We start from the raw sequence: 17425 nt of genomic DNA, 5'->3' as shown, positions 1-17425 counted from the left end.
TAACACTTTTTATGTATGACTGACATTTTGTAATTACATGTTGAATATAATTGAATATATTGAAAAACAAATTGAATATATTGAAATGAAAAAGTATGAGCACAATTTTATTTAAAAAAATAAAACAGAGGTTAAACTAAATTTAAATGTTTTTTTTTTCAGTTATTTTCTAAAACTTTTTCATTTAATCAATAATATGTTAATTAAGGTAAAGAAACACAATTTCAAAACAAACAGCTTCTGCTGCTGCTTTAAAACGCAAACAGTCGGTCTGCCAACTGGACGTTTAAATCTTTTTGTTTTAGGAAACGGAGCGTGACGATCCCAGCTGGGGGTCTGGCCCAACGCCCGATCAGAACGATGGATCAATGGATCCAACGGGCCGTGCCGGCTTCCCCCGCACTCCCGATATCTCACCCTCTGCAGCTCCCCGGCCGCAGGCCGTGCTGTCCCCGCCCTCACAGCTTTCGGGTGATAATCTGTTGATAATCTGCACATCCGATCCTGTTAGCTGTCAGTTACATCTTCTTCAGACTTGACTCTGCTGTGCTGAGGCTGGACCCAAACACCCTCTCCCCCTGTCAAAGCCAGGTGGACGGGTTAACACCCTACAGTCAAATTATTTATTTATTTATTTTGCATGCAAAATTCACCCATTTGCGTTTTGTTGTCGTTGTTGATCGTGATAAAATTATCCTTGGGAACCTCCCTATTTGCAGATTCATTCTAGCCAAAATGTTTACAATAAAATGCAGCTTGGAAAACTGAAATACCTTGGAGCGATGCTACTTGACTCCCTATTGGCTGGTGTTTGTCCAGCAGCCAATCCAGGAGCTCCATTTGGGATTTTTTTTTTATTATTTTATTTAGTCAACCAATGACAACAAGACTTTGAACACAGATATAAAGCAAGGCATTGTTTTTTTTTTTTCTCCCCTCCATCCCCATCTTCCCTCACCCCATACCTGGCTGCAAACAATAGAAACAGCAAAATAAAATAATAATTATAAAACAGAAGCAATAATTAAATATAATTTAAAAAAAACACACACACAGGGGACTATGGCAGAGCTCAGAGACGTGGACAGCATGTGAACAAGCGTCTGCACAAGTGTGGGCAGACATCCAAACACAGTACATGGATACTTAAAACTGCACAGGTTGGTAAACACCGTCAGCAGCCTGGGTCACAAGGAACCCTTGCCAGGCCGGGGAAGCAGACAAACACCGCGGAGCCAGTTCCTAGTCGAAATTCAGGCTTGAGGAAGAGCATCTAGTCTTTCAAAATAACATAATAGAGGGAACCAAGTTTTGTAAAATTTTTGGGTCGAACCTCTAACACAAAATTTGATCTTCTCCAACTTAAGGAACATGGACAGATCACTCAACCAGAGAGAAGCCTTGGGTGGGTGTTCTGATCTCCACGCCAATAATATTCTTCTTCGGGCGAGGAGGGTTGAAAAAGCCAGTACATTTTTAAAATCATGTGATAATGATATTCCCTCCCCTGGAACTCCAAATATTGCCAATTCAGCACTAGGTTGGACCCCTATTTTGAAGGCTTCAGATAGGATCTGAAAAATTGTAGACCAGAAGTTGCATAGTTTGTTACAGGCCCAGAACATGTGGGATAAATTTGCCTTAGCTATGTGGCACCGAGCACAAGTATCACTGACAGTGGGATAAATCCGCGAGAGTCTGGCTCTGCTGTAGTGAATCCTATGAAGGACCTTGAATTGAATTAGTCCAAGTCGAGCACATGATGTTGACCCATTTACTCTACGCAATGCGTGGTCCCAGGTCTCATCAGAGATGTGTATTCCAAGTTCCTCTGACCATTCTGCTCTGATCTCATTGAGCCTCACTGTATTGAAAGTTGAGATGATATTGTAAATTTTTGAGATGAGCCCCCTACAAGTTGGAGTTTGCAAAATTATGTCTATACCTCCTTTAGGGGGTAAATTGGGAAAGCAAGGGCTAATGCTACGAACAAAGTCACGGATCTGGAGGTACCGAAATAGGGAGGAACGCTGTAAACCAAATTTGGAGGAAATGGCATCAAAGGTAGCGAAAATGCCATCTATATATAGGTCACTAAATTTACTTAAGCCTGCGCTTCGCCATTTAGCAAAGCCAGGGTCTAATAAGGATGGTGGGAAAACATGGTTATTACATATGGGACCGTAAATAGAGACGTTTGTCATATTAAAGTGTTGTCTAAATTGTGCCCATATTTTTAGGGTGGAGATTACAACTGGGCATGAAGAGTGTTGCTTAGGAGAGAGAGGAAGCTTTGAAGTGACTATTGCAGGGAATGATGATGGCCTACATGAATCCAGCTCAGATCGGCACCAGTCAACATCTGGTTGTTGGAATAGACAGACCACCTTTTGTAGGTTTGCTGCCCAGTAATAGTGCAGAAGGTTAGGTAGACCCATACCTCCCTCTCCCTTGTGTCTGTAAAGGAAGTGCCTACTGATTCTAGGATGTTTATTACTCCACATAAACAAGGACAGCTGTTTATCGATGAGTTTAAAGAATGATTTTGGGAGAAAAACTGGAATACTCTGAAAGAGATACATAAATCTTGGCAAGACATTCATTTTAATACATGCTATTTTGCCCGCTAAGGTTAAGTTTAGGACACTCCACTTCTGGAGGTCTCGTTTAAGGTTATTAAGCAGAGGGGAAAAGTTTTTGTCAAGCAAATCAGAGAAAGAACGCGTCACATTAATTCCCAAATATTTGAATCCTGCTCTAGAGAGAGGAAAGGGCAAGTCAGTTTCTGCAATTTGGAGTGCAGAATTATTAATTGGAAAATATTCACTCTTTAAGAAGTTCAACTTGTAGCCTGAAAATTTACCAAAACGGTTTAGCAATCTCACAATGTTGGAGATTGAAGATATAGATGTAGAGTAATAAGTCATCCGCATATAGGGACAGGCGATGTTCCAGCTGATTTCTATAAATTCCCTTAAAGCTCTGTGAGGTCTTGAGCATAATTGAGAGTGGCTCAATAGCCAAAACAAAGAGGAGCGGGCTGAGAGGACAACCCTGCCGGGTACCCCTAGATAAGGAAAAGGGCCTAGATCTGGTTTTGTTAGTGATTATGCTTGCTTTGGGTGATGTATACAACAGTTGTACCCATGAGGTAAATTTGGGCCCAAACCCAAACTTAGCTAATACTGCAAATAGATAGGGCCACTCAACCCGGTCGAATGCCTTCTCCGCATCGAGGGAGACCACAACCTCAGGAGACTCCCCCGATACAGGAGAATGAACAACACCAATAAGCCTTCGTATATTAGTAAAAGAGTGACGACCCCTCATAAACCCAGTCTGATCTGAGGAGATTATGTCTGCCATGGCTGCATCCAATCTCATAGCCAGAAGTTTAGCTAAGATTTTAACGTCACCATTTAGAAGTGAAATGGGTCTGTAGGAAGCACAGTCCGTTGGATTTTTACCATGTTTTAGTAAGAGTATGATGTTAGCTTCTGTAAGGGTCTGTGGCAAGGTCCCCAAATCCATTGAGTAGTTAAACATTTCAAGTAAAAGAGGAGCTAACTTGGATGAGAATTTCTTATAAAATTCGATTGGGTAGCCGTCAGGTCCAGGGGCCTTGCCACTCTGCATTGCTGAAATGGAATTATTAACTTCACTAAGTGTAAGGGGCTTATCCAGATCCCTCATTCTGTCAGGACCAATAACAGGGATATCCAAGCTGTCTAAAAAAGCATTCATATCTGAGTCGTCCCCTGGGAATTGTGACAAGTATAGGTCAGAATAAAATTCCTCAAAGGCTTGGTTTATTTCAACTGGATCAACAGTGCGCACACCAGAGGTCTTTTGGATCTGCGATATGAGCTGCGCCGCCGACCGACTTTTGAGTTGGTGGGCCAGGAGGCGGCCCGCCCTCTCGCCATGTTCATATACATGGCCTCGGGATCTAAGTAAGGATTGTTCCACGTCCTGCGTTGATATAAGATTATATTGCATTTGTAGACAAAGCCTCTCTTTGTACAGCTCAGGGGAAGGCGACATTGAATGCCTACGATCCAGCTCCAGTATAGAACTGATAAGCTGTTCCTGCCTTGCTCTTCTAATTTTGTTGCGTGTTGCCGTGTACGATATTATTTCACCTCGAATTACCACTTTTAATGTTTCCCACAGGATGGAGGGCGACACAGAATCTGATTTATTTTCAGACAGAAAATTATCTATGGCAGTAGACATTGATTCACAAAAGTTGTCATCTGCTAATAAAGTTGAGTCAAACCTCCAATTGGGGCGCTGAGCCTGATTGGGTGGGAAGGCAAAGTCCAGCATTAGTGGTGAATGATCAGACTCTACAATAGCAGAATATTCACTATTCTTAACAAAGGGTAGTAGGGTCTTGTCTACAAAAAAACAATCAATTCTTGAATATGATTGATGGACATGTGAGAAAAAAGAGAATTCCTTATTATCTGGAAACAAAAAGCGCCAGGGATCAATGCAGCCTGCCTCCTTCATGAATGCTGTTAAGGCGTGAGCCATCTTTGATGGAGATGACAATCTAGAGCTGGATCGGTCTAGAGTCGGATCCATTACACAGTTCATGTCCCCACCCAATATCAAACAGTGAGAGTTCATGTTAGGTAGAGCAGAGATTAACCTGGATATGAAAGAGGGGTCATCCCAGTTGGGTGCGTATATGCAGGCAAGTATAACTTGAGTATTATATAAAGAACCCGTTACTATGACATATCGACCCTGTGGATCTGATATGGATGAGCTTAAAGTAAATTGTATATTTTTATGAATTAATATTGCTGTTCCCCTCGCTTTTGTATTAAATTGTGAATGGTAAACCTGTCCTACCCAAGGCTTCTTAAGTTTTATATGATCTGCAGAAACCAAATGTGTTTCCTGTAGGAATGCTATTTCTGTTTTAAGCTTTTTAAGGTGGGAAAAAATTTTTGCCCGTTTCACTGGTCCTCTCATGCCCCTCACATTCCAACTGATAAAGCGAACTGCTGAGGCCTCCCCTCTTACACTGCCGCTACCTACATTGGCCATGATAATCCAAATATATACCTGTCCCAGCCCAGCAGCTCCACCATGCCCCCACCGTGGGTCCAAGCTTTCCTGTGCATAACGTACAAACTTGAGAGAAAAATAAAGTAGGAAAAACAACGCAAAACAGCTGTATGAATAACAAAAGCAGCCCCCAACCCAACCCTTTTTAAAACCCACCCCAGTTGTATCCTTGCTTCTCTTGTTGAAGCCAAATACTGTCCCTTAAACACCTCGTAGGTCTTCCGATAGACCATATACAATCCCAAACTGGCTTTGGAGGCTTCCCGATGAACTTGGCATGCAGGAGTTACACTCTGTGTATAATGAGTTAGAACAGTACCAGAAACTATAAACAGTGAATGTTATAAACCCCGTGGGGCACTTGTACAGCAATCAGCTAGCTTATGAGCATGGATTTTGGGCACTAAACTATGCCAAAGTAAACGCAAAAAAAAAAAAAAAAAAAAAACACCACACGAAATTATAGTAAGGGAGAAATTCGTGTATGTGCATGCACGATGCAAACATACTCACAGGTGTATGGATATATGACCCTTATGAGAAAAACGGTGCGTCCACTTGAAGCAGAGTTAATATTTTGTCCAGACAATCAATGCACGGTGGAAGATGTAACCCATAACTCAGCAATTTGTAACAATTTTCCACTTCCTCGGGATAGTTTGTCCTCTTTTACTGTCCTCCCAATCTCTGCTGTATCCTTGGCCCCCCGCTTCACTCCGAAAAAAAAAAAACAACAACAACAGGTCTGCCGTCAGATGTTTATTTTGCAACGCAGCGGTCGTAGAACGCCTGGGCCTCCTCTGGCCTTTCAAAAAAGTGGCTTTCTCCCTTAAACGTAACTTTAAGACGGGCCGGGAAAAGAAGACGAAATGATACACCTCTCTGATATAGAGCGCCTTTAACATCATTGAATGCCGACCTTTTCTTTGCAAGAGCGATGCTGAGATCTGGATATATTCTCAGGGTGGTTCCCTGGTACTTTACTTCATGCTGCCTGGACCATCTTAAAGCGGCTTCCTTCTCCCTGTATCGGTGGAATGCCACGATGAAGGGCCGTGGTGGTCGTCCTGCGGTGGGCATAGGTCCAGCTGTGCGGTGTGCCCGCTCCAATTCCGGGGGAGAAGGAAATATGTCGCCTCCCATAGCATCCTTTAGCAACTTGGAGATGAACTTAGTTGCATCCTGGCCATTTTCGCTGCCTTCGGGTATGTTAAGTATGCGCAGATTGGACCTGCGAGACCGATTTTCCAGGTTTTCCAGGCGCTCCAACAAGGAAACGTTTTGGGCCTGGAGAGATTTAACGGCAGCCTCAGCTTCGAATATGCGTTGAAAGTTATCGCCTGCCAGGCTTTCCGCTGCTACGAGGCGGCCCTGAAAGGAGCTCACCTCCTCCCGCAGCCCGTCTACCGCTGTTTGCAGAGGCCGAATCGATTCTCGAATTAATGTGGCCACATCCTCTTTGAAGTCGTTCTGCTGCTTGGATAGTTCTTTGACCAGTTGGGGCATGGAAACAGAATCTCCGCATTTACTTTCGCCGAGTGTTTCAGCTTCGGAGGAAGCCGCGGCCATTGAGGCTACCTTGCTAGCTAGGCTGTTCGTTCGCCTGGTTGAAGTAGAGAGTTTTTGTTTAGGATTATCACTGGCCATTGTAACGTCACCAGGGTCCAGAGATAATGCGTCTGTAGTCCGGTACTTGATAGACGTGTGTAACTCGTATTTTAAAGTAATTTAACAAAAGTTAGCCGGAGCTCCTTCACCCTGCTTCCTTCTTCTACATCGTCAAACCGGAAGTCCTCCATTTGGGATTTTTTAATACTGATTTACTTCATGGTAGAGGGGGCCTCAAGTATTGGTAGATTTTAGCCGTATTGGTATTCAGATGAAGTTCATTTTGAGACTAGCTTAAGCTAGCATTGTGATATGAACTATTTGGCCACAATGACCAGAAGAATGAGATTAAGAGTCAAGGAGAGGCTTCCAAACTTTACACCACGACACCATCTGTCACTCAATGCCATAATGAGCGTTTGCCTTGAGGAGGAAAGTAGCTGGAAATAGAAACTACAGTCACAAGAAAGGGAAGTGAGCATCCCTTCAGGAGAAGGGCTAACACCTGATCTGATTAGGCTTCTCAGTGTGTTCTGAAACATAAAGTTGTCACAATCTCTCCTCTCTTATCAGGCCTCTTCCAGTCCGCTGGAGTGAACCTAAAGAGACGGTGAGTAAGAGTTGATCGTGTGTGGAGATAAGGCCTGCTGATGGAGCGCGGGTGTTCAGCGGACCGCGGGCTCAACAGAAGGCCCAGTGTTCCCGTCGGGACCGGAGGGAACGCTGCAGGAAAACAATGCATGTGACTCGGAGTGCACGCGGCACCCCGGCGTCAACTTTGATCTCTCTCGTGATTGGAAGAGCAGAGTCCATAATTGGCCCCTCGTCTCCAAGGACAAAAGAGCGGCATCATCGAACGGAGGAAAATAGATGTCCAATTAAATGAGCTGGACGATGGCCCAGAGCGAGAGGGGACACACTATAAAATAAGAGTCTGGAACGAACCCAAAAGATTCCGCTTTTATGTTTCCCCTGATTGCTGTTGGCTTTGATGGACCAATAAACCTCAAGAATATGAAGATAATGGCAATTAGCCTGAAGCTAATCTCACCAACAGCTTGGGCCAAAGGACAAATGTTCCACTATGTCTACTTTAAATAAAATCAATAAATCACTGAGATAACCTAAAGATACTCAAAGTATCGCAAATTGTTCCCAGAAGATCGCTAAAACAAAAACCCATCACCATCGTGATGGACAAACAGCATCAAATTTAGCCGTGTCATGCAAACAAAAGGCATTTTGGTTACTTTATAACCAAAATATGAGATTTCTTGATCATCTAAAACTGGGCAGCATATAAATTCAGAAAATTTCAACACAAATTTGATGACACACCTATCATTAACAGCACCAAAACAGTGAATTACTGTGAGCGGTCATCGAGTTGGAAACATACAAAATTCCTAATAAACATAGCTGGTTTATGCCTGTTAAGTATTGGTGGTTTTTATTGCCACCCATACTTGTGGTTAAATTAATAAAATTGTACAACTTTTACTAATGGGACCTATTGATTACAGATGGACAGAGACTCTGGGTTCCTGAAAGGTATTTGGTCAACTGTAGTCTAATACTCTATTTATTAAGAAAATCAGTTTCAACTCTACACTGATTCCAGTAACGATTTCCTGAGGAGATCCTCCATTTTTAAAATTCCTCGGGGAAAATTAAATTTAAAATGAGGTCAATGCTGAGTTTAGGAACCACTTCTGCCTGAATGATCAATCGCTAAACAAAGTAGGCTTGAGATGAGTGAGCTGCCACCCAGAGTCCAAAGATAAACTTCAATAAAGCCTCAAAAAAGTCAAACTTTAAAATGGTTTATTCATCGTTTCCTTTTGCACGTTTGAGGCCAACATAAACCCCGTGCGAAAGTTAATTATTCAACAAACATAAAACTAATAAACAGATGACCTCAGACCACTGCAGTGCTGGGTGGCAGAAATGTAGGTCAGGATTCAACAGGATATGATGCAATGATCCATAAATGTCTATATAATTGCTCTAATAAAAACAGGAGCTGAGCTGTGACTGAGTGGAAAAACAAGCGAGCGGCTTCCAGAATTATTCAACAAAATTTACAAGCGGACGGTGGCGGCTGGGCCTCGCAGCGTTCGGCTGACTTTCAGACGGGAGTGGAGGGAAAACCGAGGCTCTAACGGTTTGCTTCTGTCTCTCAGAGCCAGTCTACGTACCCACCCCAGGTATGCGCGGTATTTCACCTGCCTTCCCCCCCACAGGGAGCCGTCAGTTGCCCCTGCAGAGCCTTTATTTGCCCCTCAGTGATGTGTGAGGACATCAGTATGGTTACGTAACGCCGGCCCACCCAGACTGTCCACTCAGCTTCCTCCAGCGCCGTAAGTTCGGCACCCTGTGGTGCTATGCGTGAGAAGGAGGCCCCCCACGGGGCCGGCACGGCCGCTGCATTTCCACTCTACAATTACACTCAATTAGTTGGAGCTGCTCAGTAATAATATCAACGCCGGAGCCAATCAGACGACTTTGAGCATTCCTACCCGTCTCAGCCACAGCACCCCCCTCTATCCCACTGAATGAGTTTTAATGTCTCCGGTTGTAACGAGAAGGAACAAGACTTCACGCCGGAACGCACAACTTCGGTTCCTTGCGTTTAAATTTAGCGTGGACCCAACTAATTTGTCAAGTTTGGGGCGAACAAGCCAACGGAAGGCGCTCCAAGAGGACCGTGGCAGCCAATCAGCACCTAGAAACAGTTTTGTGCGAGGAGAGCCGGGAAACACAACCACATGCTGTTTATTCAATACGACTCGGCCGTTCAGTTAGCGCTTAATCAGTCATTCAGGGAGCTGGATTATTAACTCTCCCCTGCAGAGAGTTTTCTATTTGTTATCAATTATCACTAAGGATGACAGAAACAACCTTCACCGGTCTGGACTTCACAGATTCTCCACTCTGACCTGCAATCATTAAGCTTTCTCTAAACCATTCCACCTTCCAGTCAACGTTTTGCACTTTCATCATCTCTTCATCTACTGCAGTTTATTTTTATTGGCTCCGTTTGATGAGCTGGATCTAAAATCTCCTGATACTGAAGAAGAACCCAGTGTCCAATACAGCTCATCATTAACCCAAAGGATTAGCTATGTTATACAGACTGATGACGAATGAACTGTGAGGGTAAAAACTATGAAGGCTCTGGGATGTTATACATTGAATGCTGATTTAGCTCCTTGTATTTAGGAACCAAACTTGATTGTTTCTGAAGCTTTTTTTTCTTCTTTTTTTAAAATTTAGAACCACTTATCCTCCATAAGCTAGCTGCTGAAATCAGAATCCAGCTGCATCTCGGCATCAGTATTCTGATTTCCCTGCATCCGCCCTGATGCGGCTGAAGTGATGCATGCAGAGCGGACCCTGACTGTGCTGACCTACTTAAAGCCGGCTGGCAGCGTTTACCACGAGGCCGCCGGCTCCGCCGCGCTGCACGTGCTCGCATGACGAAGACACTTTCCTCTGCAGGCGCCCCATCAAACCATAAAAATAAACAGGGCCGGCAGAATCAACCCGGCAACACGGCGTGTTACGTAAGGCGGCTGCCCCAGTTACTGCCGCACCAGATCGCTGCGTCCAGATTACAAGGGGTCCCAAACGTAAAGCTGGATCAGATCACTCCGCCTCACTCAGTCAAACGAAGATCATTTGGTGTTTCAGGTGCCAACGTTTCTCTGACGGGCTAAAGGTTCTGGCTGCTGGCCACAGCGTTTCCTGTGTTTCCTCTAAAAAACTGCAAAAAACACAGAGTATTGCCAAGTCGTTTTGGTTCAGTTTCTAGTGTAAATATTGTAGTACACTTGAAATAAGTCAAAACTGGATTGAGTTAACTAGTCAGCAAGATATATGAGATTGCTTTAAGTCAAAAACTTCTTAGTATTGATGAAAAGGTGCCTGTTCTTTTGGTGGATTATCTCATTTATAAACATGGGAAAAATAGTGAAATTACTTGGCAATGGAGCTAGCATTTGTTCCCATCAAAATTAAGGAGTTATTGACTTAAAATTAGCTCAAATTTCCTGCTGAAGTGACAGTTTTGTCTTATTTTAATTGTCCTTAGATATTTGTGCTGGAAACTAGTACAAAAATACTTGGTAAGATGTTGTGTTTTTGCAAAGCACGCCAGAATCGCGTGTCCTCCATGTTTGTGGCCCAGCTGGGTTTATCTGAGCCAGCGTGTTTCCCCTTTAAGGCTTCCATGATTTATCCACATTTAGCCAATCCCAGTGATTCCAGTCCAACGAGCGGCTCTGCTGCGTGTCAAATATTCAAAGCCAACCCTTCATGTTTGGGTCTTGGGTTTCTCCTGCTGGACGCTGACCAAAAGGCTCCCGGCTCCTCTGTGTCCCACTATCACAGCACTCAGCTTCTCCACCGAAACACAGCAGAGAGAGAAAATCAGTGAAAATAATACGGCAGATTTCTTTTTTTGTTATTGTTGTTGTTGCAAATGACATGCACGGGTAGTTGAGTGTCCAAATGTGAGCGTGCTGAATCATAAAGCCGCTCCTGCGAACGTGACCCACTTTCAGCCTCGGCAGCTCCGGCTTCTGGAGCAATTAAAGCGGCGGAGTGGAGCGGAGCCTGATAAAGAGAAGCCGGCAGACGACGCGGTGGAGCCGCCCGACGCGTCGCACGGAGTCAAACTGAGGCCAATAAATAATAAATCGTGATGCGTCTCGCTCCTCCAGACTCTCTCTGCTGGAACATGATGAACACGTTCGCTGTTTGATGCCAAGAGTCACAGGAAAAACAAATTGGAGAGGAAGCTCCATCAATATTAGATGCACAGAGCATAAGGGGCTTTTGATTAGGATGCACGTTTTAATTTAACATGATGCATCCAGTTTCCAAAGGAAAAGACCAAAATTCAATGAACTTTTGGTTCAGAAACATCTAAAATCCTAAAAGCAGCTTAACTTAGTTAGGGTTAGGGTTTAAAACTCCAAATTAACCATAATATCCACTAATGAACATACTTAAAACGTTCGTCGCACCAAATCAGAAACTAACATCTGCAATTTGTTTTTTTAATTTCTTCAGCCAATCAGCAACAAGGAAAATGTGATTGGCTGCTTTGCTAACACCAACCAATAGAAAGCCAACAAGCATTAGTGTGAAGTATTCCTGCTTCCAAGGTTGGATTTTCTTTGGAATAGTTTACAAATGCTTTATCGGAAAAAATCTATGAATAATGTGAAATTGTGTTGCACAGAAAAGAATAAAAGTATTATACCTCACAAAATTCAGTTTGTTGTCTCAAGACAAATGTATATTCAGAAGATCCAAATTAAAGTTGCCCATCAGCTTTGTATTATCTTCCTCGACTGCTAACTTTAGACACCAAGTTTCCCTGCATTGCCCCCTACTGGTTAAGATGTGACCCAGGCTACAAGGGTTAGGCATTAACATAACAATAATTCACTTCTTGATATTTCTAGTCGTGCATTTTGTCACAGCTACTGAACCGGGAGACCTGAAAGCCGCTCCTGACCCTCCACACTGAAACATGAGATAAGAGCAGCTCCTTCTATCAGGTGGGATGCTAATGTGAAGCAGTGAGGTGGTGGAGGCTTGAAGTGGAGCAGCACTGGCTCTCAGTTCAATACTGTCGTAAGGTCGATGTCCGCCGGGTCAGTGCTGGAACGGGCGGCCCAAACAAAGCAGGACGGGTTGTTAAAGCGTGCGGGTCTGTCTCAATTATAAACCCTGGAAATGCAGCTCCTCAACCTGCTGCATGTCAGAGTGAAAACTTCCAGACTGTTGGTCCTGAGTGACCCGGCATTAAGTCTGGCCACTCAGTCCCTGTGCTGGTTCTGGAAGGCGGTCTGCCCAGCCCAGAGCTGTAATCTAACAGGTGTGTTGAAGGTTTCCACCACCTTTCTGAACTTGATTTCCAAACCTTCCTGGGAAGGATCTGCTGGAAGTGAAAGCTGACCCAAGAACTCCTGGTGGGAGGTTCATCCCAAACGGACCCAGACAGAGAGGGGAAGAAGACGGGTTGACTTACCGGCAGAGACAGCCTCTTGAGCTGCTCCCTCCTCTCCAGCCGTCCGCTCATCGACCCTCTGCCCAGCACCGATCCGCTCACCTGGGCAGCCCTGCGGGACACAGAGGGGAGGAGTCAACAGGGAATGCACCGAGTCCGCCGCCCGGTCAGAGCAGAGTCCAGTTTCACTTTCTGATGCCTCCCTCTCTTTTCTCTCCGTTTCTCTCTCTCCGCCCAAACACAAACCCCTCTGTGTTGTTCTAGGCCTTTCCAAACAGAGCTGGGAACCAGTCGGACCCACAGCGGAAAGCAAACACTTCGCTTCATGCAGACTACGCTTTGACAAAGACCCCGGGCTCCTGGACCCACGGGGGGCTGAGATATTCCTACAGGAAGCAGGAGCAGAGGCCCTTTAATCCCTTTAACCATGATGTGATGAACGCTACTCCACACATGACTTGGAAAGACGGTGGTGGCAGCATGATGCTGTGGGGTTACTTTTCTCCATATAAAAGAGTTTGTTCTACGTTTTGTTTTCATTATGTTGGAGGAAATATTACAACTGTTCCAAATAGAAGTCTGTTTTCACCTTCGGACGTCTATCAGGAACATGAAGATAAAGAGAGCTTGCTAAGTTTCAGAACAGTCTAGTCAAAGTACAGAACTATATCTGTGGGTTCATTTGGTGATGATTTGTTTTCTTATATATATTAGGGCTGGACAATAAATCAATCATATATATCAGAACATGATGAAAATCAATAGATAGGACATGTGATAGAATATTCAGTGAATCCTGATCCAGAGCAGCAGAGCATTCTGGGAGATGTAGGCAAAGAAAAGGCTTCAGCTGCCCAACATCTCATGGCCAGCTGAGCAAGGCTGGTGGCCACAATTCACTTGGCCAGCAACTTACTCACTCTGTGGTTACCTAGAAACAATCTATACTATAAAATAAGGTGCGCAGCAGCAGTTTCAGGTTTCTCTACAACCTATCATGACTGACTGCTAAAAATAAAATAAAAAAACAGTGTGGAAAGAAAATTATGGATGGAACAGGAAAGGTCACTCCACCAGTTTCGCAGGATTTCAGATATATAAAACAAAAAACTAATCAATAATGATCAAAATGAACTGATAAATGTTTTTTTCAGTCATATCATTCCATCCTGTGACATAGTCTTGTCTAAAAATGTGTTTAATTGAGTTTTACAGGATAAACATCGGATTAATTAAGGGAGTTGTTCGCTCAGAAACCTGTTTCTAAATGGATCAGTGTCCTGATCCACAGTGCTTCATGTTGTTGAAGTTAGTCGTCTCTGGATCCGTTACGGCCCGGCTGAGGCTTCATCAGCATGACTGCACTTGTCAAACATAAGCACGCATCAGGCCGACGGGTTTTACCCGCCGCTGGCCCGCGCTTATCAACGCCAAGCGCCGGGATGCCCCGGGGTGCCGCCGTTGACGGTTGGACCACTGAACCGCCCTCTGCCCCCCGTTCCTGTCCCGTCCAGGAGGAAGTCAGTAATCGGTGGACAGGAAGTGGGAGGCGGCGGTGTCTCTAAACGAGGCAGAAACAAACACAGCTCTGGATCTGGTGCTGGATCTTTGGAGATCAATGAGGAGTGATAAAGTTAAACCCACACTTCTGAGGTCAAAGGTCAGGGACACTCCTCCAGCTGGTTTCTGCTGCCGGCAGCCTTTCTGGCCGTTACAGAAAGGAGGAGGTCGTGTTCGACCAGAAACATTTCCTGATGTAAACACAACTAAAAATAAAACCTGGCTCCAAATCAGTCTAATAAATAACATAACACCAGGAAGTGGTGTCTTCCTGGTAATGCATATTAAGATGTATTTGGTGTAGGAACCATTACCCCATATGATGATTCTACGGGAAAACAAGGGAAATGAAAATATGAAATATGGTGAAGCATATTACATCAGAGCCGTCCCACAAGACCATGGTGGTCCTCAGACTCCGCTGATTTAAACAGAAAACATTACCGAGGCTGAGGCCGTGGTGATGACCAGAGACACCCGGCCCGGCCCGGCCCAGCAGCATGGGGAGAAGGGGGGGGGGGCAGTAGCATCAGAGCACGCTGACATCTGGGAGTCTTTGTGTGGCGGCGTAATTAGATGGCAGGGTGCAGGGAGGAGACCAGGCAGGACGGTGGGTGGTGGAGGTGGGGGTGGTGGTGGTGGGGGTAACATCTGCTCCAGGAACAAGGGAGGACCCAGCTGAGGTCACAGAGCCCCAGACAGGAGGGGGCAACAGCTTAATGATAACTCTTACAGCTACAGACGGATCAAGGTTCAGTGTGTAAATAACTGCTGATAATGGCAGCAGATCCTCCATGAATGTGAGCCAGAGCTGCTGCTGGTCCAATGCAGGCTGAACACACACCGGCTTCAATCTGCAGCTCCCCCTCCTCGCCTGTGGGGGCGCTGCACCAAGAACCACCGAAGGAGACGACACATTAACCTCTAAAAAAAAAAAAAGACACTGAGCGCTACTTCCTTCTTCACCACTTGGAAACAAAAATGGAGTAGCATCAGTTTTTAGCGGTTGGAGGATTTCTCTCGTCCGCCTGCTGGCGCCAGGCTAGAATATTTGTTTTGGTTGTATTTACCCAGAATGCCACACGCTCTAGTCCACTTCCTGCTTTTGGGGCGGCTTGCGGCCCAGTTGGTGTTCACATATGCATTCAAATCGCACCAGCATTCATTTCAATCGAACCCAGACTGACGTTTGCACATCCAGTGGTATGCAACCACTCAGGGTTTTAGATATCAACTCTTCCAGTGATGCTCAGATTGGACAGATTGTGGAGATTAAACAAGAGATTACCAGAACACGAGGGTGGGAATACCTAACCAGTAAACCATGTCCATCACCTCTGGCCCATCTGGAGATGTTGAGCTGCTCTCGTCGCTCCAACGCCTGAATAATACACCGACGTCTCCGGTGATGGCTGGTGGATGAGCACTAGCACCATGGCTGAATTATGAATATTATGAATATAAATTATGAACGGATGTCACTGTTTATCGCATGAACAACATTATTCACGTGTGATTTAAATTTAATTTCTCATTTAATGGAAACAACAATTGCAAAATTGTGTGTTTTTTGGGGGGTTTTTTTTACATTAGCAGGAAATAGTCAAAGATTTTAGAACATTTATAATGGAAATGCTGCTATTATCACTCACTAAGCGAAGCCAGGGGGCGCCGTGAACTTTGCTCCCTCTTCGTATCGACCGAACACTTGATTGAGCAACAGAAACATCAGAGAAAGACTCTCCTCTGACCTGCAGCCCTGAAGAGCTTTCATTGTGAGTCGGGTTATACATTAAGCTTTCAGGAATAATGCAGCAGATACATTAAAGCAAACAGCAACAGGCCGAGACTGGCTGGATCCTGCAGGAGCCTCACTGGTCTGAGCCGGTGAGGATCCAGAGGTTGTTTCCGATCAATCGGCCTAAAAAGATCCAGGAAGTGGCGGCGGCAGAACACGGACGGAAGGGGAGATTGGACATTGATTGGTGCACCCCCTTTTTAGCCCCAGGAACCAGTTCGTTTAGTGTCCCTGCCCCGTGAAAAGAGGTCACACCCCCACCCGCTTGCACGGGAGGAGGGAAGGGAGGGTGCCATTACTTTCCATTCACTGAGGAGAAAATGAAACGTGAGGTTTACGATGTGGACAGAGCAGCACACGGATGTTTGGAAACCCCCTGATCCTGATTCTGTACAGCTGGCACAATCACAGTGTATGAAAAGAAAGGCTTTATATGCAGTGACAGCATGAAAACTGATTTCTACAAATCGACAACAGTGAAATCATTCACTGTTCCAGCCAACAACGACAGAGAGCACAGAGAGCGGCCTAGTCAAAGTCCGGACCCGTGCACAGCTGATTCCCCACCGACCTTACACAAGCTGGAAGAGTATAGATGAATATCCTGACTGGGCGGGAATGATTATGCAGCCACTTACAAATGAAATTACGTAGTATTTCCAAAAAGAGGCTTTTAATCCAATCATCTGTTCTGTGAGTTCAAGACAAGACTCTTTCTAGCCTGGCTGATTATAGAAGCGCTCCCTGGTGAGGCGACAGTTAATTATCAGAGCATCACAAACCGAGGCCATGCAAACAAAATAAATTCATAAACCCCGGTCTGTCAGTCAAGCCTGAACTGCTAGCTGTGAGCCGCTGCACATTTCAATGACGGTTGAAACAGCAAAGCTCAACCTTTCATTCGTTTCTATAACCTGCTCTCAACTGCAGCGAAAGGCTGAATAGACCAGTTCTGTGATGTTGCACTAAGCAAACACCTTAATCACCTCTTGACCTAAAACTGTGTCAAACAAGACAAAAGGAAACGAGCCGCTAGCATGACGATGCCCTTCTCTGACACGCGTGAACTTGTCTGAGTGACTGCAGCTCTTGTTTAGTCAGCAGAGCTGCTGCTGGGGGGGGGTGAAACGGTGGGAGCGGGTGGGCTCAAAGGTGAGTGGAAAATATGGACAAAACAGAGACTGGATGCTTTAATATGCATCCTGGAAACAGATCTGATTAACTTCCTGCTGTGGGACACCCCCGCCTGGTGTTCCTCAGGGCGGCAGCGTGACTCTCTGCTGAACTCTCTCATGATGACGGTGCCGGATTTAGACAAAAAACGCCAGAAAAACAAGTGAGAATGCCCAGCAGGC

At 45.0% G+C, this 17425-nt stretch overlaps 1 protein-coding gene across 4 annotated transcripts in view; it reads right to left on the bottom strand.

The window, feature by feature from the left end:
- The window catches only part of LOC129378691 (nck-associated protein 5-like), a 113653-nt gene that overhangs the window by 89552 nt on the left and 6676 nt on the right, over positions 1–17425 (bottom strand). For all 4 annotated transcript variants that reach the window (XR_008608077.1, XM_055059118.1, XM_055059120.1 and 1 more), the window contains one exon: positions 12734–12824. Coding sequence is in view for 3 of the 4 variants with exons in the window: in XM_055059120.1 (XP_054915095.1) it covers positions 12734–12824 (91 nt within the window). In the remaining variant the exon portion in view is untranslated. The remainder of the gene's footprint in view (positions 1–12733; positions 12825–17425) is intronic.

This window comes from Poeciliopsis prolifica, unplaced genomic scaffold, assembly GCF_027474105.1.
Source record: "Poeciliopsis prolifica strain line A6 unplaced genomic scaffold, Auburn_PproV2 SCAFFOLD053, whole genome shotgun sequence".
Classification (NCBI taxonomy): domain Eukaryota; kingdom Metazoa; phylum Chordata; class Actinopteri; order Cyprinodontiformes; family Poeciliidae; genus Poeciliopsis; species Poeciliopsis prolifica.
Note: the sequence above shows the minus strand (reverse complement) of the source record. Positions and strands in the feature narration are given on the sequence as shown.